This window comes from Ips typographus, linkage group LG1 (genome assembly GCF_016097725.1).
Source record: "Ips typographus isolate SLU linkage group LG1, UJ_Ityp_2.0, whole genome shotgun sequence".
NCBI lineage: Eukaryota > Metazoa > Arthropoda > Insecta > Coleoptera > Curculionidae > Ips > Ips typographus.
Genome location: NC_138422.1, coordinates 3,598,222 through 3,623,405, shown reverse-complemented (window position 1 = coordinate 3,623,405; position 25,184 = coordinate 3,598,222). Strand labels below are relative to the sequence as shown.

Genomic DNA, 25,184 nt, shown 5'->3' with positions numbered 1-25,184 from the left:
ATTTGTCACTGTCAAATTCAACATAAGGGCAGACTATTGCTTATTCTAACCTAACTTAAATTAGGAATTTTGAAAAAAACTGTTTTCTTCTATATTCAAATCAATATTAAATTTAAAATTCAACTGAAATGCAAGAAGATGGCCAACCTAAAACAAAAAACATTGTCACCCTACATAAACATGACACGGTATACAGTGCGGACTCAGTGGAATGGTGCCCTCACGAACCCCACCAGAACCTTTTTGTATGCGGCAATTATCAGCTAACAGAGAACCAAAGTAGGTACTTGACTGGCTTTATGTTTTAAAATAAATGCTACCGTTTATCTTCAGGTGAGTTGAGTACAACCAGGCTAGGTCGAATACTGCTTTTTGCACTTAATGAACACAATTTGGAACTGTTGCAAACTATTGATAGTGCAGCAGTTTTGGACCAGAAGTGGTGTCCTACTAAAGTAAATGACTTAATTTTGTTGGGGGTGGTTAACGCCCAACGCACCTTAGAAGTGTATAGTCTACAAGACAAGAAATTGCATATTCTATCCAAATTCTCATTTCCTGAAGAGGAAACTGAAACTTTGATTCTGTCACTAGACTGGTCCACTGGAAAATTTAGTTCTTCTGAACCCAATATAACTTGCAGTGATTCTAAAGGAAATATCCACATTTTACAGCTTAATAATAGTGAATTAGTTTTGGAAAAGTCTTGGCATGGCCATGAATTCCAAGCCTGGATTAGTGCCTATTACTATTGGGATCCAAATATAATTTTCAGTGGGGGTGATGATAGTGTTTTCCTAAAATTCGACAGCAGGTGTGGAAATAAAGCTGTGGCTAAAAATCGCAGTCATAATGCTGGAGTCACTTCATTTCATTCAAGTAAAAGTTCTGAGTTTAGTGTAGTTTCTGGAAGGTTAGTTACTTAATATGGGTGAAAATTTATGTGATATTCTTTTTTGGTACAGTTATGATGAATGGGTCCGATTGTGGGATGTACGCAATATTAAAAACCCTAAAGAGGAGCTTAAAATGCCTGGGCCTTTGTGGAGACTAAAATGGGATCCCTTCAGTCAAAAATATTTGCTGGCAGCTTGTATGTTGGGTGGGGTTCATATAATTTCAAACATGGAAATTGTTGATAGTTACTATGAGCACAAGAATATTGCTTATGGAGCAGATTGGAGTTTTTTGGAACCACAAAAAGTTCAAAATTGCTCCACTAAAGGCAATGCTTTAATTGGTTCATGTTCTTTTTATGACCACTTGTTATGTGTTGCAACTGTAGGTTTAGACTTTTAATTGTTTTTGTTTGGTAGTAAGTTTAATCTGTGATAATAAAAAAAAATAAAATCAGAAGTATTGTAAAAAAAGTCTTGTTAATGTTAAAATCTATCTTAGAAACTAAATAACAATTTTAAGTTGCAAAACCTCTGCAATCTTTTTTAAGTCTTTGGTTTATACATTTAGTAACAATTAGGAACTAGAGATAGGCTGTAATTGGTAGTGAATGCCAATGCTTTGATCCACTATTGTTCCTGCAGCTACATTGTAGAACAAGTCTGAGTAATTTGGTTGATGTCTTTTTGGTCTGGATTCTTTGGCTCTTCTGCAAGTTTAAATACCCAATGTTGTTCAATGTATGATAATTGGAAACAGGAACAGTTTTTTTTTTCATTTTATATTACAGTACAGTATGTATTAAGTAATTCTCATACTGTCCTATTCAAAAATTCAGACAGTTGACGTTTGTGAAAAACAGTTACTGAAAGACGACTGTAGTTCCCTGTGGTCCCTTATTGTCCCTTATTATGACACCAAAGAATATTTGGCAAAATGCTAGAATCTCTTAATAGGCGAGAGGTTTTTACCCAGCTTTTAGAGAGAAGCCAGATGATCCTCAAAATAATAGATACCTAGTCCAAAGATAAGAGTCAATCTAGATTTATTTACTATTAAAAAAGAACTAAAATCTAAAAAGGGCTAAAATCACTATTTGAAAATGAAGAATGGAGAAAAACTAGCACAAACTGAAAACCACTAACCAAACCAAAGAATGGGCACAACGGTAATAATTCTTCGCAGTCAAATAGAGCTGTTGTGAACAGTTGTTGAAAGTACATATGCGCCCCTTAGACAAAGTGCGGCATCTCTTAAAGCACAGCCGTTCTCTCAATGAAAAATATGAATATGAAAAACTTTTTCAGTAACGCTGATGGGCATCTGCCCTTGCGGTGAGACAGATAAAGGACCACAGAGTAAATTTGGTAGATTCGATTATATCACTAGAAAAAAACAATTTTTTACCGGTAATTTCCTCCGTGTTTTGGCGTACTGTCGTTCAACACTGAGGACTTAGCCTGTTCGCTGATAAACTCCACATCATCATCTGGGTTTCTTTTAGTTCTTACTACTGTTTGTTTCGATTCTTCCGGATATTTGGCAGCTTCACCGGTCTGACCTTCTTCACTGTTGCTTTCCGCTTTGTCATCGCCATTTCCTGCGTGGTTGTAGTCCCAGTAATGCTCTCCATAACCGCCGTTTTTGTCTCCCCATCTGACCTACCCAAATTTTTAAAATCAATTTCAGCTTGTATATGCGAGTAAGTAGTATATTTTTTATTATTAACCATCACCCAATCTATGTGCTCTATAAGTCTACAAGCAACAAGATACAGTTTAGAAATAGTCAGTTAAGTCAAGTGAATTCAAAAATTCACTATGGTGAGGATGGACTTTTTCGTGGCGTTCTATAAAGTGGTGGTAATTGCCTCCTTTGTGTCCATGTTCGTGGTGGTCTTTAGCAGGCACGTGGATGTTAGTAAAGAAATTGTGTCTTAAGCGGTTAAATTGTGACTAAGATGAACGTTGAATCTTTCTCATAGAACAGAAAATGCAAGTGGTGAAAGCAACGATATATGGATAGATAGAAAGAATAATAGGCGTGACGCTGTTTAGAACCAGAACCAAAAAAATGGGGAAGACAAAACAATTTGTTCGTATGTTATTTACCTTTCCCTGTCGGTTCAGGTTTTCCAAATTCAATTTCTCGAATCTCTGCTCCCAGTCGTTGGGATTTTCGAACACGTGGCCGAATTCCAGCTCTTTTGGATTGTTCTGTGCTACGTAAACGTCTCTACATAAAAAGTAAAATAATTAATTGTTTATTCGAATATGAAAAATGAAAAAAAAAGTTTGGGCTCAACCGGGATTTGAACCCGGGACCTCTCGCACCCAAAGCGAGAATCATACCCCTAGACCATTGAGCCGCGATATCTACTGTTGTTAAAAGTACATCAGTTTCTGCTAAAGTGAAAGTAGTTAAAATCCTGAGCAACTGTCAAAATCCAAGTTTTAATTAAAGCAATCACGTGACTACATGTAATGCAGCTTTGAAGTTAAAAATGCTTCTTTGTCTAAGAACACTGAATCGTAATAGGTTAGGTTCCTCCATTTCGAATGAGCGTAGCTCCGTTATTTAAGCAGCTACAAAAAAGTTTAGATAATGAAAGTTGGAGAAAACTTCATCCGCTACAAGATTGTATTAAGGTGTTTTTGCCCTTAAAGGTCTCCTTAAAGAGCTACAAGGCAAAAAGTGGCAGGGTGCACCAAACTGTTTTTTTTTTAACTAAACATTTTGAATCATTGAATGACAATTTTTTAATTTTTATCTTCGGTTATAAAGTAAAGCCCTTAAATATCAAATATACCGGATGAACAGAAACAAACAAGATTTTGAACCAATCACATTCTGAATCGAATTAATTAGAAAAACTTAATCACTTACTGAAAATATTGACCTCCCGGTCCTCCAGGATTCTTCTGGGCGGCATTTTGTTGAGGTTCCGATCCGACCGCTGCCTGATCTACCGGTTGTCCGAAATAATTAAATACTGATTCGTCCGTCCTTTGATCGGGACGGTGGGCGGCACTCGGTCGCCTGAAACCGTGATTTTTTGAAGCTACTGCCGCCTGGTCGCTGGGTATTCTGTATGCCGCCAAACCACTCAGACATAACAATAATGCCAACGAGACAAACTACATTTAAAACAACTCTATTTAAAAAAAAAACAATAAAAGTGAATAGGTAATTAAATACCTGTAAACACATCTTGATCATGCCAAGACAGAGATTGAACGCCGTTAGGTGTTGAACTAACTGAATATAAGTGCATTAAGATTGCTTATATAGTTCGAATCAAAAATTGAAAATGCGGCGGCGGTTTTGCCCAAAAAATTACCGCAAAAAGTGATATTTATCTAGTTCATTGGCCACAAATGAGATTAATGAGCTGGTAATGGACGCCTGTAAATTTGTCTCCTTGTTATATGGTCTAATCCTTAGCCCTCAGAATACCAAACACATCTTTATCATCATCATGATCAGCAATTGTAAACATCAAATTTTTCTTTACAGTATAAAAAAAGTTGAACCTTGCACGGTCTTGAACTCTTTCAACCATATTTTGTTGCAATAAGCTTGCATTGGTTAATGTTGGATAATTCTAGAAGGAAACGGCGGCGTTTTAAATTACTTTTAAACCTACTAGATTTATAATAAGGAAACAGAAAAAAACTCGATTCCCTGTGTACGTTGCAATACCCGGACTTGATGAAATCAATCAATACTTTTTGTTGTTTCTGGCGCAATTTTCATACTTTTTATCGTAAAAGCTTACACGACAATTAAAATTGAGCGAAAAAAACTTAATTGCTTTTCCCAAGCAAAACCATTCTATATCCTCCAATTTCTTTTGAAGAATTGAAAGCTTTCTACAAAACCAACATTACCACATTTACAGAAAAAAAGTTTTGTGCCGAGTTTGGAGAGAAAACATTATAATAAAGTTCTTTCAGCTAACTGACCACAAATCTGTAAGTATAAATGCATTTATCATTTTTACTACTACACTGCGTTAAATGGGTTAATTTTTGATTTAATTCGAACAAAACGTAATGTTTTTTCGGTTTGGTTAGAGAATAGAATTTTGCAAATTTCGCAAGCGTACAGAAGCAGAAAGACTTTAATTTACCATTAAATAATATTAATTACCTACCTAAAAAGTTTTGCGGCTGCAAAGTCATATTTATAGTAATTGAACAAATGTTTACGTAACAAGAATGAAAAAATAATATATTACTTAACGAGCATGTACATATTATTATTACTCACGAGGATATGAAGTTTTGTTAACTCATACTAGGGCCTAGTAGGTTCGGTGAATTCCCTCGTACCATAGAACCACTTTGCCACATTTTACCAGCACCATCAAACTGCAAAAGCTTAAAGTTGTTCAATTATTTTGAACGTTGTTGGGTGTGAAAAATAAACTATTAGTGGAGCCACTTTCTATAGTTTTCTTAGGTTTTGCAAATCTTCTGGTACGATGGAACCATCGTTGCTGTACCCTACCAATATTGCTAAAAGTGCCACCAAATTGCTAAAGTATAAAGTTGTTTAATATAATTACAACGTAACCAACAACGTTCACAATAATTATCTCAATTTCAAGACAGTTTCATGCAAAAATAAATGAGTTTATTGGGAATAAGTAGTGCTGCAAAACCATTAAAAATTCGCTGTATAAAAATAATTTATTAATAATAAATAAAACAGTTAATCGTCTAATTGGCATAATGAGGCCACCCCACGATCGATCCAGTGTTTTTCGGGTAAGTTGCTATTAAAGGTCGTGTACATAACAAAATTGGTAGAATGTCCGGTGGTAGACAAAATACCTCTTCTAGCACTCGTTTTATAAACAGGACAATTGTAACAGGGCGGCGGCTGGTACAATTTCTTCTCCGCAGGCTTCAACCACATGATCGGCACCACGTCAAACAGGATTTTCGGGAAGGATTCTGCTAGAACTTGATTTTTACGGTCCCAACGTGCTCCTTCCAGAAATAATCCCTATCAAAACACGGTTTTATTTCAACAGAGATTTGTGCCATTATAAAAAGTATCAATCATATGGCCCAAATAACAAATCACTTACTTGGATTAACACACTAAATTCCTCAATTTCTTTAATTTGCTGCTTGAAATTTACCAACCATCCAGTTGAGCCACAAAAGCAAATAAGCTACTTACCTTGCAATAGACACCAATTTCAGGATTACTGCTGGCCTCCTGTTCAAACTTGGTGACGTAAAACTCAAAATGAATCCAATCGATGGGCAAATGCATCTGTCTGGAATAATTCTGCAAAACTCCAGTCAAAAACGACTGAGTGAAATAAAATCCTGACAGCCAGAACACAATAGGTACTCCTTTGTCGATCCAGTCTTGGAAAAACTTTAATCTAATTAAAACTCACAAAATTAAGAAGCAACCATAATTTTGACTAGAACTTGCCTAGCAATTAAATCGGCTACGTATGAGCCCAAGGGTTTCAAGCTAGGGTAGCTTTTGCCAGCCCACGCCGATGGTACTTTGCCAATCATCAAGGAATGGCAAGTTTCTTCCAATTCGGAAGACATTACTACTAATCCGGCGACCGCTTTCACCATTTCACTTAAAGTTCGTTTGACCACGCTAATTAGTCTGTTAAATCGGATTAACTCCTGAAAAAAGTACATTTGCTTGATTTCATAAAAATGTAATATCCTTGAAGAAGACCTAAGAAGTAAATGGTTTAAACCGATTTAACGACTTTCTATATATTGTCAATATTATATAACTAACCTGTCTTAGCACTGTATTCATTGAGTTGTCATACATAACCGGGTATTTTTTGCTGACATCCTCGACATCATAAGTATCGGGTACTTTGCTCAAAATATCCTCAGCTAAATCGATGACTGCTTGATCTTCGCCTTCTTCTCCTCCACTTCCTCTAGTTAGTTGAGTTTGAGTTAACAATACTCCTTGAAGAAGCTGTACAACGTCAAAAAGTCAGACACGAACCAAAAGTGAATAACTAATCGTACAATTTGAGTTTCTTGATTGTCTTTGGTAATGTCGGCGTTTTCGTGTAATCCAAACACTTCGGGCTGGGGGGTGATTGGAAGAGATTTTATATAAGAAACTACAGCTTCGTAGCTGGTATCCTTAGGGACGTAGTATAGTCCACTTGGTGAAAACGAGTAGAGTGGAGTTTTGACTGTTGCAGGAACGTAGAAAGTCGACAGTAGAGAGTTTAACAGTCTGCGGTCCTTATCATCGGTAACACGACCACCATAATTACACTCTCCAGTTAAGTACGTCAAAGCATCGTAAGGAACATCCACATAATCATTTAAAAACATCTAAAACATTTTCGTGTACTCCAAAGTAAAAACTAAAATTGTAATCAGACCTGTAGCTGCACAACACTGATTCTCAAATCAGACTCGTTGAATTCATACGGGATGTTCCACCCTAAAGGACCAAACTTCCGTCTTTCTTGCACTAGAGCGTGGAAAAAACAAAGTGAGAAGAGGAGACAGTGAAAGGGCTTCAAGTTGGAACAGGCCGCGTAAAATTCAGCGTTAGAAATCGGATCTGATTGGTATGATCTCAGCAGGTTTTGTCTCAAACCTTTAGGCGCTTCGTTAGTCATTTTAACACCTAAAATATCAAACCTTGTCTTAACTTCACTCACAAAAACTAATCTGTAACTAACCATTTTGCAAGATGGCTACCGGAAAGTCATTGCTAGGATAACTAGTCAGCCACAATCTAAAACTAGGATTGGTCGCATCAGGAACTATAACTTCATCACAAATACGATCAAGTTCGCGCATCCAACTTGCGGCCAAATGACAGTTTTGCAACACCGCCCACTGTCCAGTTTGCAACCCTGTAGCGATCATATTTGCGGCGATTGGACCCTGACCTTGTCCCAGCGAAATTGTCATAAGACTAGTTTTGGGAATGCCCATGTCTGACGCAAACTTAATCAAACCCGCCATTGGGTCCGACCCGGGGGATAAAATAAAAACTAACGGAGAACAGCAATTGCTGTCGTTGTAGGATTCCTCCAAGTTGAATTGGGGAGGTTCTAAGTAGGCCTGACCCATTTCCTCCACAATATAGATCTATGCACATTATGGAGTAAATAATGTAATCAACTGAGCTGAAAGTGGAATACCTGCACTGCTGGAACTATTTTGTCCGGCCTGAGACACCTCAAAGCTACTAACCTCTGTAGACCCTTCAAAGAGTCGAAAGGTGCTGGACAGGGAGTTGAATCAGGCTGTGAACAGTCATAGAACGCCTTCCACTTTCTAATATCCTTCTTGACTGAATCCTTCATACCTGCCAATCTAAGTATATTGACTTCTAAGTAAATGTACGTAAAAAAATAATTAAACCAACCCATTAAGAGCACTGGCACGAACAATTTCTGACCAGCTTTTCTCAGATAACCAATCCGGTGCTGGATTTGGATAAGGATTGTCCAAAGCTACGCCTCCGGTAATCAAAAAACTCCAAACGTCTTCATCAATCAGGCTTTCAGCTCTCCGAATTCCAACGGTCAACACAAACGAGAAAATCAGTTTGTCTTTTTCAAACAACGACCTGCACACATTTCGATAAATGCTGTTGGTAAAGAAGTTGATCAAATATCCCAAACGCTCTTCCAAAACACTCGATTTGGGACTGTGGGTAATACCCTGATTGTACAAGTTAATGAACCATCCCAAAGAATATTGGTACATGGGCTCAATATTAGCCAAATCAGAAATGCAGAAGAATAACACTGAAGAATGTTTAGATACTGGAATGTACTCGTTTCTAGCGTAGTCAATCTCTATCTCGGTTTTGGCAGCTTGTTTTTGCTTCTCTTCAATGTCGGCAGACAAGACTTTACTAGATGACAAAATCTTAATGGCAGTCTCGTCCTCCAAGATATTTCCCTCAGACGTGGACAGCACCTCCAATATCTTGTCTTCAATCTCTTTAAGCATCTTCTTATTATTAGCACTTTCAACGATCATAGCATTTTTCTTCTCTTCAAGTTCGGGGCGTTCTCGCGCCACCACGATACCGAGCAGTTGATCTTGCAATCCTTGAGGAGTAATCATAAAGTTAAGCAGACTGACTTTGACAGCAATTTCCGGAAGATAGTGAGGGTTGCGCAGTCGCGTGGTAATGAAGAACCGAAAATCAAATGAGTACTCGAGGACGTTTTCAGCCAATTTGAGGTACCACACGCCTTGCTGCTTAAAGATGTTCTTGGCCAGGATTGGGTCGAGGACGGCGTCCAGGTCTTCGCCGATATTCTCAAGGATAACGGGAGTACCAAAAGTGATGGCGTTTTCTAGTACTCGCACATAGTTGGCGTCTGTCAGTTTGATTACTTGTAGACGGTTGTTTTTTTCCATGTTTTTCACCCATTTGTTTGCTTGACCTAAAAGTGTACATATTTAGTAGATTCAGTCTCACATTATTCAGGTACATTGAAGCGTTTGGTACTTCAGAAGACACAACTTAACAATAACTGAGAAATATGTTTTTTTCTGCTTGTGTCTTTAATTTACATCAAATTCATAAAAATTTACTGATAATTATTATTTTTTTAAATTTAGTTTGAGTTGCGTTTAATATCTTTCAGTTTTAGTAAGTGGGACTCGGCCTGTTGGAAATAAACTGCTCTATTATTACTTGATATTTTGCTAGTCAAGCCAATTTTCTTAATTTTTATAAGTTTCAGAGTGCTTGAATCTTGATAATTGACTTGAAAACTGTAAACTGACATCAAAGTCATGAATATTGACTTGTAAACTGGAAATTTACATCAAATTCCTTGTACTGTGTGTACCTTGTGGATCAATCATTAAGGGATATCTCCGAGCAGTGGTGGCAATTATTCCGTTTTCCACACTGTAATTATCTACAGGTAGTCCGGCAATGTTCCAAGATCTTATCACTACAGGTTCACCCATTGTGGTAACTAAGGAAAAGTTTTCGGAACACGGTATTCCCGACTTAAAAGTTGAGACGTTCCATCCTTTGATCAATTCTTTTCTAAACAAGATTTCCCTTAACTTTGCTTTTGAATCATAGATGTCATTAAGTTAACCTGTAGTCCACAGTAAAGGCACCTAAATACGCTATAGTCCCTGCAGATAGCAATACATCCCCAATGACATTGCCAAGTAAATCACCTAGAGATAGGGCTGTTTCAGACCATCTGGCTTTTTCACCCCCCAAGCTTTCGATCAGTTTCTCGGCCCTATCAAGCTTCTGGGAGCACAAGTAAATGTCATCTTCCAGCTCCTTTTTCTTCTTAGTCTCGGCGGCAAATTCATCGTTCAAGGCTTGTAATTTGTCCGAAACCTTTTTGGTTAATTTTTGGTTTTGAAATTATCATAGAAACTTTTGATTGTAGTGGAGGTTACCTCCTGGAGTTGCGCTCTTTTCTCGTTCAAAGTATCCATTTGAGCCGCCAATTCCGCCTCGGCTTCAGCTAATCTAGCTTTCTTAGGAGCTACAATTTTGATCACCCTATCGTAGACTTCCATGGCTCTAACCCACTTGCACAATCCCTCACAGGCTGTGGAGACTGACTTGATACGTTCTGGATCAAATTCTCTGTCTGGTATGTATCTAATTTAGAAATATTCAATAAAAAATTGGTAGCAAAACGGTTTGGTTGTCGAAAAGTGGGTAAACTTTTTAAACATCATTTCTTACCTATCCCTGATCTTCTTCATTACGGCTACCGGAATGTTGTCTTTATCGTAGGCTTTCAAATGATCCAGAAATTTCATGTCACCTAACAATTTGGTTGAAGGACCCCAGTAATCTTCCACCATTCTCCCAGTGGTCGAATCGGGTTTCCTTTCAGCCTTAACTTGCCTCATTACGCAAACCTATCACGCAGTTTCTGTAGAAATATTAACTTTGACTGAGCTGATACATACGGCTTCCATAACAAGTTTTACTCCAGACGGTGGATTTTTCATGGATTTGACCAAGGTGACGTCGCTCGGTTTCAGGGTATCCAAAGCCTGCACAGCTGCTTCTAATGCTGGAATTGCTTCGGATAGGTCAGATTCACAATCGTCTTTTATTGCCTGAGCAGCTGCAGCTGCTTCATTTGCTAGGGCTTCGTCAGCTGCTACAACCTATAAGTAAACCACAAGTAGCTTCTTCTATTCAGTCGATTTTTTCACACTTACTTCTTTCTGCTTCTCAACAATAACGGTATCCTGTTCGATTTTAATCATCAATTTTTCGGTTTTTGCAGATGCCACAATCAATTTGGGCTGTAGGCTGTGCAACTCCTCTTGCATGGTACCAACTTGACTGGCAGCAAAACCTAACTTGTCCAAACCGGTTAAATATCGGTTAATCTGCAATTTAATCTGATCCACTTTTTTCGCGTGCAAACTGATAAAAGTTTGAATCAGCTCCAAGTAGGATGTAGGAGTTACGTAGGTTTTCCTTCTTTGCTCCCTGTAGAAGCGCTGGGCCGCGTCTTCGACTGTTACGTGAAATTCTTTGCAGATTGACACGCATTTTGCAATCATCTCGGTTTCGATATCGGTTTTGCAAAGAAACATGTTGGCGACACGTTCTAGAGCGTCATCGGGCCAGTTTTGGAACCAGTCGATAGTGCAACAGTTGATCAGTGAGGGGAACATGCGACAACGAATCCTAGTGCAAAAAGATTCTATTTTATCAGCCATTATTTAAAGTTTTTGTGTATACGCTAAGCCAATAATAAACGTTCAACAATCTAGGTTTGTTTAGGTTTTTTGGTATGTTTATGTTTTTCCAAGTATTAGAGAACCAGTCTAATGCCTTAACCCCCAACTTGGAGGACCAGGTCAGTTTTTGTTTCACGGTGGGTATTTTATTTCCCCACTACCCTCTGAATCTGCTGGCTTGCAGACCCAGTGAGCTTCCCCTAATTCCAATAGGGACGCGCCCGATGGAGGTAACTGACAAATCCCCACAGGTTTTACGTAACAGCCCTTAAAGAACTATATAGGGAATCAAAATCAAGAATTAGGGTAGGCAAATGTGTCACTGAAGAGCTTATGGTGAATAAAGGATTGCGTCAAGGATGCTGTGTCTCTCCCACTCTTTTTAAAATATACATAGCGATGGCACTAAAAAACTGGAAAAGAAAGGTCCAGGGAATGGGAATAGAAATTGATGATAGTTGCTTGTTTACCCTACAGTTCGCAGACGACCAAGTCATAGTAGCCAATGATAAAGAGGATGTGCAGTACATGATGCGAAAGCTAATAGAGGAATACAGAGAATGGGGCTTAACAGTCAACATAGCCAAGACAAAGTATCTATGTGTGGGAACTCAGGACGGAAATTTGGAACTGGACAATGGCCAAGAAATCCTTCAGTGTCAGGAATATGAATATCTGGGCATTACATTCGACAACACAGGAACAGATGTAAAAGAAATCGGAAAGCGAATAGTCAAAGCCAAAAAAGTAATCGGAGCTCTGAATGGAATCCTATGGAGCCAAGAAATAACCAAGAAGCGGAAATTTAATATCTATGAGGCAATGGTAAAAAGCACCCTCCTATATGGATCAGAAACCTGGAGAATTTCTTTTTTTTAGGAGATCGATGCGCATTTCACGAAGAGAAAGAATAAGAAACGACATCATAAAACAACGGATGGGAATAGAAGACGCAATAACACAGGATATCGAAAACAAGCAACTTACGTGGTACGGACACGTGGAAAGAATGTCAAATACCCGATGGCCTAAAAGAGTACTTCATTGGCAACCAACAGGCAGAAGAAAACGAGGAAGGCCAAAACAGGAGTGGCAGAAAACCATGCATAAATGCATGAGTGAGAGAAATCTAACACCTGAAGATTGTGAAGAGCGAAGAGGCTGGAAATTAGGTGTCGGACAACGTCGAAAGACGTTCTAAACCGGCCTATATATATATAACAATCTAGGTTTTTTATAGCATTATGTTAATTGAATGACTTAATCTGATACCCACATCGTTGCAAACTTCTCCTCAACTTACCTGAAAGCGTCTCCTATAGGGCTGAAACACAGCGCCACATGTAAATTTTGTCTCACCCTTTCGATAAAAAAGTTATACAAAGCCAAAGGAGTTGGATCAATTTTACGCCCCTGTAACAACCAATTTTCGTATTTTTTACTTTAGAAATTTCTTTCACATACCGCGTCTCTCGCAGCATTCTGCATTTTTTCCAAAATATCCGCTTTTTCATCTGGAGCATACAAATTAGGAACGTCCGCCGTATTCAACACAGTGCTGATATCTTCCACAAAAGTCTCGTCAGCTACTTGAGTATCAGCAAACAGAAACACAATAGGTTTGCCCTCGATTCCAGCTTTGAGCAACAACTTTTTCAGATCATCCCTCCAATCTGGCACACCATAGTTCCTTGACATTTCAATCTACGAAATTCTTGATAAAACCTGAGATACATATTAATTAACATATAAAGAAACCTCAAACACACTGTATTCTGACATAGCGCTAGCTAGTTTCACCGCACTATGTCGGCCTGATCCACCAATGCCAACTAGCAAAACATTTCCATTAGGTTGGTTCAAGACTCTGGATACTCTGGAAACGTGCTCGATAGCGAATTTGAACATCACTAAATTCATGGGAGACTTGGAGATCATATTGTACTCGCTTAGATAGTACTCCATTTTTTCAATCAGCAAATCCATGTTCATGATCTGAGTTCAAATTTGATTTAGAGCTAAATTTGCTAAACAGTGAGACACATTACTTCATCGTAAATTTTGGGTTCAGCGTCTGGTTCGATGTAGCTGCCGTAGAAAAGATTCCGAATATGTTGCGGTCCTAGTTTTTCCTCTTCTGGTACTAAAGGTTCGCAGACCTTGTCCATTGGTTGACGATAGTTCTGATAGCAAGCTTGTGCGACTATTTTAAATAGGAGTTCCCTAATTTTTTCCAGGAGTTAGGAAGACTTTGGCAAACGTTGTCTTAATATCTATTACCTGTCATCATCATCGATTAACCTATCATGGAACACCCTATAAGTCTCGTGGATCCACAGTCTTATAAACTTATTCTGATCGTCCATTTTGGCAGGTGGCGTGGATAACAGGCCGTTGATTACTCTAGAAAAATCGCGCAACGAAAAAGTGTAATGGGATTTGGCAGGGGTGGGTAAAAACTTCAAGGTGGCTTCTTTGAATACCTCGTTAGTAGCCCCAACTGAAAACTGATATGAAACTGTACAATAACTCCTAAACTTTAAAGGAACAGGTATACTTTGGCCATCCGTTGCACTGGTTCAACGTAACCTTTGCTAAACTGCCAGTCTATGATGGTGGAAAAGATTTTGTTTAGAGTGTTATCGTCGAACGAGTCGATTCCGATCAGTTGCATATGTCTTAGAAAACGGTCGGTTATTTCGTTTCGGCCTCCTCCAGGTACTCCCATAGCACCCACAAACAACTTAGTAGTAAGAAAGTGATATGATCATCAATATTAATAATCAAACTGGAAATAAAACTTCTTACCACATCTACGAGTTGCAAAATTGTCGTATCTTTGTCAAACCAATGCCCGTGATCCAACCATTGACGTAATAGTTCCACGGGGGGCTGTGCCCCCCACGTTTCCTTTTGGGGCATCCCCACGTCGTCTACAAACAAAATGCACTTTTTCCCCATGGAAGGTCCGAAAACACCTCGACGCCGCTTGTCCAGCTTGGACATGACCATTTCCTGAGTCTAATTAGATGTATTTAAGTTAAATGTCAGTAAGTAATTAAGTGGATCAATACCATTGAGGAGGTGGTTCTAGCACTGAAATTCACTACATTTGGAAGGAACTTTTCCTTCGGTAAGGATAGGAGATGATCCAAAGTGACCGCAGTTTTTCCAGTTCCGGTCGGTCCAACAAACAGAATGGGAATGCTATTGGTGAGACACATTTTCAAGAAATAACGCTGGCAAGAAGATGCGTTGGTTTGGATGATTAATTGACTCGGCTGTTGACAAAATTTTAAAAAACTCACAATTTGACCAGGTTTACACTGCACTTGCCTTCACATTTGGTGGGATCTGCTGAACTTTATCAATAGTGTCCCCCCAAGAAATCCAAGTACCATTGTTCCTTTTGTCGTACAACCAATCAAAAATGTCCGCTCTCTCGGGAAATATTTGACTCTTGGACAATTTGAACGACTTTGGTTTGGGGTAGTTTTTATTCTGCCCTTCTAGGATTTTACGGTAGAAGACATCGAACATTTTCCTCCCTTCTTGAGTAAGCGTCGACCCTAAACCCCACGCAATACAAAACAAAAACACGCACTGCATCCAAACCGTGCTGACTTGATTCTCCTCGACCAGCAAACACTTGAAGAGCCTCGTGAAAGACTGCATAAACAGATTATCTACAGTTTTTCAAACACTTATAACCACTTACGTAAAACAAATGAGTATCGGATGTTTCAACAAACTTCTTGCAGTTGGTGTTGATAAATTCCAAACAAGGTGGAACAAGCCAATCGGTGCATTCTACTAATATTTCGATTTGTTCTGGAAGTAGGATCTTTTCCAGAGTTGCTACGTAAGAGTCCATCAAAGGTTTCCAGCCCAGAAGATGAGGCTCCATGTAGATCATGCCACATCTGGATACAGTGGCTGGAGATGCTTGTTCCAGGTCAGCGGGTTCGAATATTAAATTCATTTGAGGAGACATCTGCGTAACGTTTTTTTGACTTATTCAATCACTATAGTAAAGAGTAATATCAAAGACACTTTGGTTACCTGAATAATCTCACCGGACATTAAACACAATTTCTTATTGTCATCTAGGACTGTATTCATGTTTTCAATCCAGACAGCGTCCACAGGTCCATCAAATAAAATCCACTTCCTGTCCAACGTGACACTATTAGCAAACTCCCTGAAACTCAACGTTTAAACCTGTGAATCAACCAAACAACCGCAAAAACCTGAAAGTATTTGCCAAAACCCCATCCGACCATTCGTGCGAAGCTGGATCGAATTGTCCGTACAACTGACCCATTGAAATGGCTTTCGGATTGATAATCCTGTAAATTACCGCGTTCTCGATCAGTTTGGAGTCCTCCTTGCACGACAATCGTCCTAGTCCATCGGCTAAAGACTGTAAAAAACAATCTGGAACTTTTTGCCACAATACGGGTAAGACTAACCTGGTAAGCACACGTTTTACCGCCCATAGGTTTGCCCACAATCATCAAACCATGACGTACCAGAATCATTTCATAGATTTGCATGCATTTCTCCAAGAACCATGGAGTTGGTTGCAGGTTTCTTCTTTTTATATCGAAGATTAGACATTCAATTAAGTCTGAACGTTCGAATGCTGGCACTTCAACGTGAGGGAACAGATCTTGGTAAATCCCAATAAATAAGGGCACATCCTAGAGACAGAAAACCCTCCTTGAGGTGGTTTGTTAAAATGTTGAGGAGATGAGTGACCTGAGCAAGGAATTTTGGCAAATTGACGTCAATAATAGCCCTCAAAACTAGCTGGCCTTCTTCGGTTTTCGGGTAGGCGCGTCTGAGTGCTCCAGCTGCTAGAAGTACAGATTTCACGGCTCTCATACCGTAATCGTAGTGATTTTGAGATGACAGTTGTTCAGAGCATAATTTGTAGGTATGCACGATTTTTTCTGCCAAACTGAATAATCCAGTATTAAGTAAATTTAAAAATGGACTTTTTCAAACTATCAACCTTTGGGCCTGCTCAAACCCGTAGGAATACAAGGAGATGGCTCCTATCATACCATAATCTGGCACCATCATTGCCACTGTCCTAAATAATACCTTCAGATTGTCAGGCAGCTCCTGCCTTCCTGCATATCTGCACCAGTAAAAGTTTAGTCAAAATATTATTCACATTGTCCGTTGAATTACCCAGGATTCATGGTAATGAACACGGTACAAGTCGGATCTAGGGTGATTTCAGTACCTTCAAAAACAAACTTGCTCAACTTAGCGGCCACAGCCATTTGAATGCTAAGAATCTGTTGAGCAACGACCGACAACACTTCTAATTCGATCCGATTGAACTCGTCGAAACATGCCCAGGCTCCAGCTTGGGCCAAACCCTGTAAGTCATATTTTTCTACTCCTCTAAGTCTATTCAGTAAAATAAAAACCTTGAAAAATTTTCCTAATGCCTTGTAATCCAGACCGTCTGAGCAATTGAACACTACACACTTTTTGGCCACAGCTTTGGCCAAATCTTTGCAGGTCTCTGTTTTACCGGTCCCCGCAGGGCCCTCAGGGGCTCCTCCCAGGTTTAGCTTTAAAGCTCCCATTAAGGTTCTTAAGAAAAAAATAGGTTTAATTGAAATTACTGATATAATTATTATTGAGTCCAAAAAATTAGAAATATAGAGAATTATTTACAACATTTTGATTTAACAGCAGTCACTGCGTTTAAAATGCCAATAGTCAAGAATTTAAAATTAAATTTTAAAAATAAACCCTGTATATTTATAGATCAGTAAATTTCGCACACTCAGGGCGACACAGTGACCCAAAAAGTGTTATAAGAAAAAGTGTCCCGTTTCCGAGATATTTGAGGTCAAAATTTAACATAACTTCCTGAAAGAATTTTCTGATTCTCACAAGCATATAAATTTACCTGTAGCATCGATCAGTCAAAGGAGTAGCGACCAATCTTCCTGTATTTCCCAAATATTCAAAACCGTACTGCACCTCTGTGGTAATCATACAAACGCTAACCCCATCCGATCTCCAGTAATATCGTAGCTGGGAAATCCAGTTGAAATCGGCCACTGAAGTAACCTTTAACTCCTTCAATTTGGTAACAATGTCCCTACCTAAAAATGGACCAACGTATCCAAAAAATTCCACAAAACCCCAATCAAACACATATACAGTGAACGTCAATTACAATAAGCGCCTCAACAGTGACTTGATTATTAGGTTTTAAGGTGCCCTGAACCATTTTGACGCTGGATTCGATTTGTTCAGTGCAAATCTCCTCTTGTTCGGCCAGACTGCCGCTGAATATGGCTCCGGTCACTTCGGTAGTCCATTCGATACAGTCCACGCACTGGACTATTTGTCCAGGCCAGGTCAAAATCCAAGTGGGTCTGTCCACGGCCGGGTAGTTGTCGATTGCCTTCTTAGTAATGTCTTTTAAAGATTGGATCATCACTGATTCTACTTGAATCAACCATTTTTCTACCATTCCCTAGAAGGTTTACTTTTTTTAGTTACACTTTTTGAGAAGAGAAAAGTAAAAACTTCAGTATCAAATCTTACTTTAGCTTCTGCCGGAACAATTTTAGTGCTCAAAGCCACTTTCTCCTTTTCAGCACTAACCATTCCAATCACCTCTTCATCCTTAGTGAAGTTCAAAGCGTAAATACCTTCGAAACACTTTTTGAGATGTGGTTGGACTCTCAGAGGATCCTTAGTCTCCGAGAGGATTTCCAGTAATTCATCGTTAGACAAAAAGAAGAATCTGTAAAGATGAGTTATTTACAGTACATATCAGTTACTGGATTAAAGTGGCAGACCTGGGGAAGAACAGCCGTTTCTTCTCCAGGTAATCATTCAAGCCCTTTTGTATTTCGTCCAGTAGTCGATTGTTTTCCTTCAGTAGGGCGAGCATGTTCTTATAGTCCGTGGCGGCCAAAACATGCTTGTCCTTCAGTGTATTGGTCTGAATCGACCTCCAAACCCGATCGACGGTCTTAAAGTGTCTGGCTTCGGTAGGCATTTGACGCATTATGTCTTCAGAACTGAATATTGGTTCCAGGTACATCCATGTTGCTTGACACTATTTTGTTCATCAACTTATGTGATAAGTGTTGATTTTAGAGCCTTACATTAAGCCACTGCTCCAGGATATCCTGCATAGCGATAAGCTTCTCTTCCCAAGCCTGCATATCTGCTTCAAAGGCTTTGACGTAGGGCGAGCCTCTCATAGTTTGCGCTTTGAGGATGTGATCATCCATCATCACCTGAATGTCGTCAACGGCGGATAAAATGTAGACTCCAGTCTCTCTGCACATTAATCAGCGTTAGTTACATTACAATAGCAAACATTTAAACTCAAGGACCTGTAAGGGATACATTCAAATTCAATCTCAACCCATTCTTCTTTCATCTTCTTCAGGTTTTTCTCCAGAGTGTACTCTTTAGTTGCGGCGGCGCTAACTTCTTCAAGCTGCTGAGAGTATTTGGGTAGTCCAGCTTCGATCATGTCGTTCAGTGTTGAATCTGGCGTGATGATCAATGGGGCGCCAATAATTTCGCTGATCTACATTCGAAATACGTCTTTAAAATTAGTTTTTTTGCTGAGCAGAAAAACCATAATGCTAGTGAAAAATCCAGGAAAACATTTAGCAAAGAAACGAGACACATTTGATTGAAAGGCTATGCTCGTCACCATATTATTTGGACGGTTTAATTATGGTCTTTCTGTTGAGAATATCTGCCAAATATCGGTCTAATGTACCAAATTATGCTTCAATTTTAAAATGGCGCAAAAGACGACGTTTCAAACTGCAGAAGCATTGCAAAATTAACATTGATGGCTTTTGGTCTAAGTCGAATGTGCGGAAAATTTAAATATGTGATGCAATTTGACATTATATCGCTACCACAATGTCATAACTAACACTGGAATATGGAAGATACACATAGATGTCTTAGTAAATGAGCAATATGAACTATTTTAAAGGAAGAAACTAATACAAACCTTATCCCAGTGACGTTTCTGTAGTCCTTTATTGCACACAGTTTGCAATACAGGCAAAAACTGCCTGAACTTCTCTACTTTAGCCCTAACCATCTCGGCTATCCTTTTAGCTCCTGGATTATCGTTCAAAGTTTTTGCCAACTTATACAATGTCCTCCACATATTATCCACATACTCCGTGATTTCATCAGCATCCAGATCGGCAAAGGGCCCGTAGTACCTGATTTACAATTAATTGGTTGTTTTAATTCAAAACAGAAACCTACCAGGCTTCATAATTAACGTGAAACTCCAGCACCGAATGCCACAATTTATCGTAAGGATCTACAACAGTAAGCATTTTGGCCAGATTTAGGAAGGGTGAGGGATCCATGTCGAGTAGTTGTTCTTCCTCATTGATTTGTTCCGCTTCGGTTTTGTCTTCTTGCAGTCTGGCCACTATAGTTTCGATCTGCTCCACGTTTTCTTCCATTTCTTCTACGGTTAGCAGTGGAGGGTCTTTCTTCTTAAACGCGTTGAGCATTTTCTCGTGCCGTTTCAGTTTGACGTCAAACGCCACCCTGCGATTTTTGAGCGACTGCTCTGCTTGGTCTCTCTTCATGTTGAGTCTCTGAATAGCCAGTTCGATCACCGATTCCATATCTTTGGGCCAGAGGAATACTCGACAGTTTAGGTTGATATCTTCAGCTGCAATTTAACCTTTTAGTATTAGTAATAACTGTCTGATGGTTTTTTGAACCGACCAGTAAGATGGGCATGCTCCATTAGAAAACTGACGTTTTCTGCAGTTTTCCTAATTTGTTCTTTTAAATTATACATAGTCACGTCACGGCATTCAACCACGTAGTTTTGCAAAGCAACCAGGTCAGCTACAGATTCAGGACTGCCACTGACCTTCTGAGACATCTCATCAAAAGTGTCGCAAATACTAAAATAATAATATCACACAACAAACTTGCAAACTTAATCAACTGCAAACCTCCTATTTAGTTGGTGGTTCTCGTCGATAAAAAAGTCTACAATTTTGGTCCTCAAACCGTCAATAATCTTGTACAAAGTCTCGTTCAAATGGCTACAATCCAACAGAATCATATTCAATGGAATTGATCTGCGAAGTTCGATAATTTCATTTTTGATTTCCTCGTATTTATAAATTTTCCGGGAGAAATCTTTTAAGTAAGGAAAAGGAACGGTTCCGAAGAATTCATGCAGTTCCCTTTCGGCTTCCCCATTTAATATGTAAAAATACCGCTCGTACATTACGAGATACTTTGCGGGGCCCACCATGTTGGCGTCGAAAGCTCCCGCGATTTCTTCGAAGACTTTTTGCACTGGTTCTTCATCTTTACAAACAGGGAAAAGATAACTTTCCTTGTTAAGCAGTTCTACAAGAAAATAATGGCTTTTTATAAATACCGATTTTGTACAACGAATTAAACATCATATCACTTGACTCTATAAATAAAGTCAAAAAATAAATGACAGATTATAATTGCATACCAGGAAACATAATATTTTCCACTTTGACGATGTTCTTATTGACGTCCAACACCTTCCCCATGCACCGAGTTAGCAGATCTTTTAGGTTATCTAGGGAGGGTTCCAAGTTGAGCTGGTTGGTAGCCAACACTGGCACCACTTTAACCGTTAAAATTGGCAAATTAGTTAGCGCCAAATCCTGATACTCTTCTCCATAGTCATTGCCTTCCTATAATGTTACTACATTGATTTGTGCTTAAGACATTTATAGTCACGGAATTTGGTGAAGCACAGATTGACACAAGTTCTTTATAGTTGTAAAAACTGACCTTGTATGCCACCACCAGTTGCTTAAAATGATCCAAACTCCTCATCACCAAGGAGCGCAGCTGCAAACTCATTAGCATATTGACGCAACTGAAAAACTTCTCCACCAAATCACAGGACTGGTCTGGCTTCCTGGGGACCAACTTCCTCCAATGTTGCTTTAGCTCCAGAAATACATCAGCGCATTCTGGCAACCACTGATTCACCAAAACATTTTTGGAAGCTTCGCAAGCTTGCTCCACGTTGCTTTCAAACTCTACCGGATCTAGAGAAGCTATGTTGCCCAAATCAATCACCGACTCAAGAGGGAGAATATACATTCCATTGTACCTAAAATTCTCTAATTTATTTCCAGAACAGTGGTTAATTTTTAGTTCCAAACTTTTCAAACCACAATTCCCTAATCCGTTTCACTACGGCATTTCCTTTGAAGTAGTGTCTTTCCATATATTGCTGGCTGATTACATACCGCGCGTGCCAAGTAACTGGTGCGCGTATTACGAGAACGGGGAAAAACTTGGGACAACTCTCCAAACGTAAACGTTTCCATTCAGCCGGATCGTGTAAAACGTAGAAGAGCATATTGTACCGCATGTAAATACAATACCACTTTAGTACTTCAGATTCATGTGAAGCAACCATAGTTGTGTAGCACTTGAGTTGTCTAAGTTTGCTTGAGATTTTCTCCTTAGCTTTGTCCAATAGGGATTTGTTGAAAGGTGGTATATCTTTAGGGTCTATGCCCTACGGAATATAACCCTTATCAGAGAATAGACGAACAGTTTTGACTCACCTCGGTTAAATAGTAAACGATTCTTTCCACGTCGGTTTTATTGATCGGAACCATGTCTTTTTTTATCGTCTCGTACAGGTATTCTTTTTGCTGATCAGGGTCTTTGGGTAGTATAGCTTGTAGTGCTGCCAGTTTTCTATCATAATCATGAGCAATTAAGAAATTATGTTACTTCTTTTTTATAAGTAACGATAAATAACCGAAATAATGTAATACTTATTTACACACAAATAAACGCATTAGTCAATGTATAAAGAGATGGTAGGAGAAAATTACTGACTATTTAGAAATTATAAAATGCCAAGTAGATGTGTTTCTTGGAAAAACCACACAGTCAGTATAGTCTTTACATTAGGCAGCTTTTTTTGACCAATCAACAGTGACTTACGTAAAATGTACACCTATATTATAATGACATTGATATTTTCTACGTTTTTGGTTAAGTTCCATAACGACATTTGCGGTGTGAATTAAAATTCTTAGCGAAAATGTCAGCAATAGAAGTGATATCAGGCAAACTGGCCATTATAACGGGTGCGGCTGCAGGTATCGGAGAAGCTTATGTGAGAAGATTGTTTAAAGGTGGTATGAAAGGATGCACCATCGCGGATAAAGACGAAAGTGGTGCAGCGTTAGCCAAAGAAATGCAATGTTGTTACGGCAAGTGCAGCGCTAAATTCGTCCAAGCGGACGTTACGGATCCAGAACAATTCGAAAACGTGTTCAAAGAACACTTGGACACATACAAACAACTTGATCTGCTAGTAAATAATGCTGGGATAATGAAAGACAGAATTGTGGACAAAATGATTGACACCAACGTGGCTGCCACGGTCCGAGGAACTCTTCTAGGAATCAAGTTTATGGGAAAAAACAACAATTTTAAAGGTGGCACCATAGTGAACACAGCATCAGTAGCTGGACTGAAGCCCTGGTCGACTTTCCCAGGATACGCGGGCACTAAACACTTTGTGGTCGGTTTTACTAGATCTATGGGAACTAAATACTGGTCCGACCTGACTGGAATCCGTTTTATGACCATTTGTCCCGGAGTGACTTTAACCGCATTAATCTCGGATATTGATCGTTCGGTTTTACGAGATTTTCCAACACTAGAAAAACGAGCAGTCAATCAGCTTGCCCAAATCAAAAACCATTGTCAATCTGTTGAAATTGTTGCCGAGACATTGAACACGATGCTTAATGAAGGAGCAAACGGCAGTATTTGGGTTATTGGTGGTGGAGTGACGTTTGAAGTAGAAATTCCACCTATTTGTGAAATGAAAGTGGATCCTCAAAATAAAAATTGTTCTTAAATTGTCTTTCAGAGCTTAAATTGATTGTTATATTGTTGCAGAGGATGGTACTTAAAGGTTTACTGATTAACTTTTTGAATTCAGTTTATAGTGAATGTTACTCTTCTTTTCATGTAAAGAAAGATAGATCGATGATCACTTGATCGAATAAAAGATTCATTCTTTTTGGACACGGAAGTAGAGATGGCCCAAGGTAATTTTCTCCACAAAGAATTTACGGAAACGGTAAATTATGTTTCTTTACAAAATGTTCTCAGAATTTTTAATATTTCTTTTTCGTTAAATTCTCAATAGTTTACTGAGAATTCTCTTAGGCTTTTATTGGACAGTTGTGAATAAATGCTTGCTTGTTTTAAATTCGAAATAGCATATTATTTTGTGGAATACCTTTGGTCAAAAAAGCAGCAATCTGAAAGCTGCTATTATTCAACAATTCTGTCGTACACAATGTTTAAAAAAACAAACAACATACCCAGATTCATCTGGAAATCCTTCCCATTTCAGCAATTCCAATTTCTTGCGCATCGCTTTTTCTTTCTCCTTCTTAGCTATCTGGGCCTGCTTGTCCCTATGCCATTGACCGGACAGTAAATATTCCGCATCTATTATCCCCGGGACTTTAACGTCCTTTTTCTTCCTCAACTTCTCTTGGTGTATCCGTTCGTCTGCCTCTTGCTCTTTCCGGGACTTTTTGGGCGGATATCGCAACTTACCTACGACAAAGTTAAATATGTATAATCTGAAAACAGAAAATGTTGATTCCAGTAATTCAACAAAGTTTAATAATAATATTTTCAACTAAGTTGCAAATAACATAACTTGAATAATGTTATGACGGTATACTCAAATTTATAGTTCCTTGTTTGGGAACAATTTTAAACTTTTCACACACCTAAATCGTTTGATCTTTAAGGCATCTTTCTATACTGAACTTACCATCTGCTCCCAAAGGACTAGGCCTCACTTTCCTCTTCTTAGTAGGAAGATCCTGAACTCGTAAATTCTGAGCTTGAGGACTGAAAGCTGAGCCTACAAAAATGCGCTTTAAGCATTTCAAACCCATTAAAATTTGCTCCTACCTATAGTTTCTGAAGGCCTGAAGTACATCTGAGTGTCCTTTTCTGGAACGCCGCGAGTCCATGACTTTTTGGCAAATAAAGGCGGATACTCCACACTGTCTTTAACCGCCTGGATATCAATCGGTCCGGCAATTTCCTCGTCGGCTTGTGGAAGCCAAGGCTGTCTGGGAATAATTCGTTGTCCATATTTAGTGTTTATCGGTTTATCCATTTGACACTGACTGGGTAAGTTTTTATTCCCGGAAGGTTTAGGTTAGGGGGTGTGGATTCCATGGTTACTTTATAAACATAATAAATAAGAGGGGTTGCCAGGTTTAATTCGATTAGGTATTGGTTGGATTATTGATGTAGTAAAATTTGTACCAGTACGTACTGGATTATTATAGTTACTTTTAAGTAATCGTAATCTTTTAAGTCCACATGTGCAGTAACTAAATCAGAGCACTGTTCGTAGTTTGTGATTGCAGGTTTTAGTTTGCTGCTTTTTCTTGACCAATCACAAACTAATTAACCGCTGAGATTTAT

General features: G+C 38.9%; 4 protein-coding genes and 1 non-coding gene across 5 annotated transcripts; 2 read left to right on the top strand and 3 right to left on the bottom strand.

Moving 5' to 3' along the window:
- Positions 1-9: 9 nt before the first annotated feature.
- On the top strand, positions 10-1,370 carry LOC145724817 (diphthine methyltransferase). Its single transcript, XM_081973265.1, has 3 exons — positions 10-279; positions 334-913; positions 966-1,370. Exons 1-3 carry the CDS (start codon positions 129-131, stop codon positions 1,297-1,299), a joined length of 1,065 nt encoding a protein of 354 aa, XP_081829391.1. The 5' UTR covers positions 10-128; the 3' UTR covers positions 1,300-1,370.
- LOC145724841 (uncharacterized) lies at positions 1,358-5,094 on the bottom strand. The gene is made up of 5 exons (XM_081973312.1): positions 4,096-5,094; positions 3,784-4,034; positions 3,009-3,132; positions 2,305-2,558; positions 1,358-1,606 (listed from the first exon to the last, which is right to left on the bottom strand). Exons 1-5 carry the CDS (start codon positions 4,114-4,116, stop codon positions 1,474-1,476), a joined length of 783 nt encoding a protein of 260 aa, XP_081829438.1. The 5' UTR covers positions 4,117-5,094; the 3' UTR covers positions 1,358-1,473.
- On the bottom strand, positions 3,194-3,265 carry TRNAP-UGG (transfer RNA proline (anticodon UGG)). The gene has a single exon. It is a non-coding gene; the product is annotated as a tRNA-Pro (tRNA).
- Positions 5,095-5,577: 483 nt separating the features above from the next.
- Positions 5,578-25,107, bottom strand: Dnah3 (dynein heavy chain 3, axonemal). Its single transcript, XM_081972978.1, has 49 exons — positions 24,660-25,107; positions 24,517-24,609; positions 24,053-24,293; positions 22,265-22,400; positions 21,854-22,215; positions 21,474-21,801; positions 21,166-21,373; positions 20,645-21,050; positions 20,409-20,593; positions 19,932-20,352; positions 19,666-19,885; positions 19,025-19,224; positions 18,791-18,968; positions 18,479-18,741; positions 18,222-18,423; positions 17,832-18,150; positions 17,575-17,773; positions 17,084-17,252; positions 16,839-17,032; positions 16,657-16,785; positions 16,401-16,602; positions 16,112-16,342; positions 15,890-16,062; positions 15,702-15,840; positions 15,358-15,633; positions 14,976-15,308; positions 14,714-14,920; positions 14,448-14,660; positions 14,197-14,382; positions 13,920-14,146; positions 13,688-13,862; positions 13,398-13,634; positions 13,104-13,343; positions 12,943-13,052; positions 11,109-11,586; positions 10,851-11,054; positions 10,621-10,799; positions 10,326-10,533; positions 10,007-10,263; positions 9,746-9,951; positions 8,299-9,334; positions 8,072-8,246; positions 7,604-8,018; positions 7,298-7,548; positions 6,930-7,247; positions 6,685-6,876; positions 6,355-6,563; positions 6,091-6,301; positions 5,578-5,910 (listed from the first exon to the last, which is right to left on the bottom strand). The coding sequence occupies exons 1-49, from the start codon at positions 24,868-24,870 to the stop codon at positions 5,614-5,616; spliced, it is 12,249 nt and encodes a 4,082-aa protein (XP_081829104.1). The 5' UTR covers positions 24,871-25,107; the 3' UTR covers positions 5,578-5,613.
- On the top strand, positions 22,689-23,586 carry LOC145724837 (15-hydroxyprostaglandin dehydrogenase [NAD(+)]-like). Its single transcript, XM_081973298.1, has one exon. The coding sequence runs from the start codon at positions 22,753-22,755 to the stop codon at positions 23,578-23,580; it is 828 nt and encodes a 275-aa protein (XP_081829424.1). The 5' UTR covers positions 22,689-22,752; the 3' UTR covers positions 23,581-23,586.
- Positions 25,108-25,184: the final 77 nt, after the last annotated feature.